At 50.8% G+C, this 798-nt stretch overlaps 1 protein-coding gene across 1 annotated transcript; it reads right to left on the bottom strand.

The window, feature by feature from the left end:
* Positions 1-270: 270 nt before the first annotated feature.
* Positions 271-576, bottom strand: DACRYDRAFT_112737 (uncharacterized protein; the record flags this gene model as incomplete). Its single annotated transcript, XM_040769491.1, has 1 exon — positions 271-576. One exon carries the CDS (start codon positions 574-576, stop codon positions 271-273), a length of 306 nt encoding a protein of 101 aa, XP_040623363.1.
* Positions 577-798: the final 222 nt, after the last annotated feature.

Raw genomic sequence — 798 nt, forward strand, 5'->3', positions numbered from 1 at the left:
AAACCAATACATTAACACGGATTGAGCAACCTTGCCACCTCCCTGACCAATCTTTCTTCTCATTTTCAACTCTCTGGATCATCCAACAATAATTTAACCATCTTACTCACCGAATGGGGAAGGTGCAATACAACTGAGGCGCAACAAATCTGACGGTATGTGGAGGGAAATGAGCTTGATTATTTCTCGGATAGCGTTCGCTTAAGTAGCTGGATAGCATGATTTACAGAATTCGCTACGAATGCAAGGTACTACATAGAATAAATAGTCTTAGTTCAACTTCTCCGGGCTCCGGCCACCGACTGCTTTCTTCATGGCCTCAGCCGCAGCATAATGTTTGTACGCAGCACGACGTTCCCGACGAGGTGCACGGCCTGCACCTCCCGCGTTCCCCTTCTTCGCAATGTACATCGCCTTCATCTCTTGGGAATAGATGTGGAAGACATCGTATAGCCCCGGGTTCTGAGAGTTGACCGCCTTGCCGGAGCCCTGCGGGTCCCGTGTCTCGAGCTCGACGGGACGAGCTGCAATGCCAACAGCGAGGGTAGCGAGAACGAGCGTGCGGGTGATCTGCATCTTGGTGCCTTCTAGAAAGTTTCGATGTCGTTTATGACTGAAGTAGGAGTAGGCGTAAGGAAAGGGGTGTGCGTTACTTGCATCGAAAACCCGACCAGCAGGCGGTTGTGAACTTGGAGGAGAGAAGTGACGTCGAAGCGAAACCAAGTGGACCTGCACTTTGGATGGTTGGTTGAAGATTATCGGCCCTTTAATCGCAACGAGGTAAACAGGGCGTCGGAC

The sequence above is a fragment of the Dacryopinax primogenitus genome (assembly GCF_000292625.1).
Source record: "Dacryopinax primogenitus strain DJM-731 SS1 chromosome Unknown DACRYscaffold_82, whole genome shotgun sequence".
NCBI lineage: Eukaryota > Fungi > Basidiomycota > Dacrymycetes > Dacrymycetales > Dacrymycetaceae > Dacryopinax > Dacryopinax primogenitus.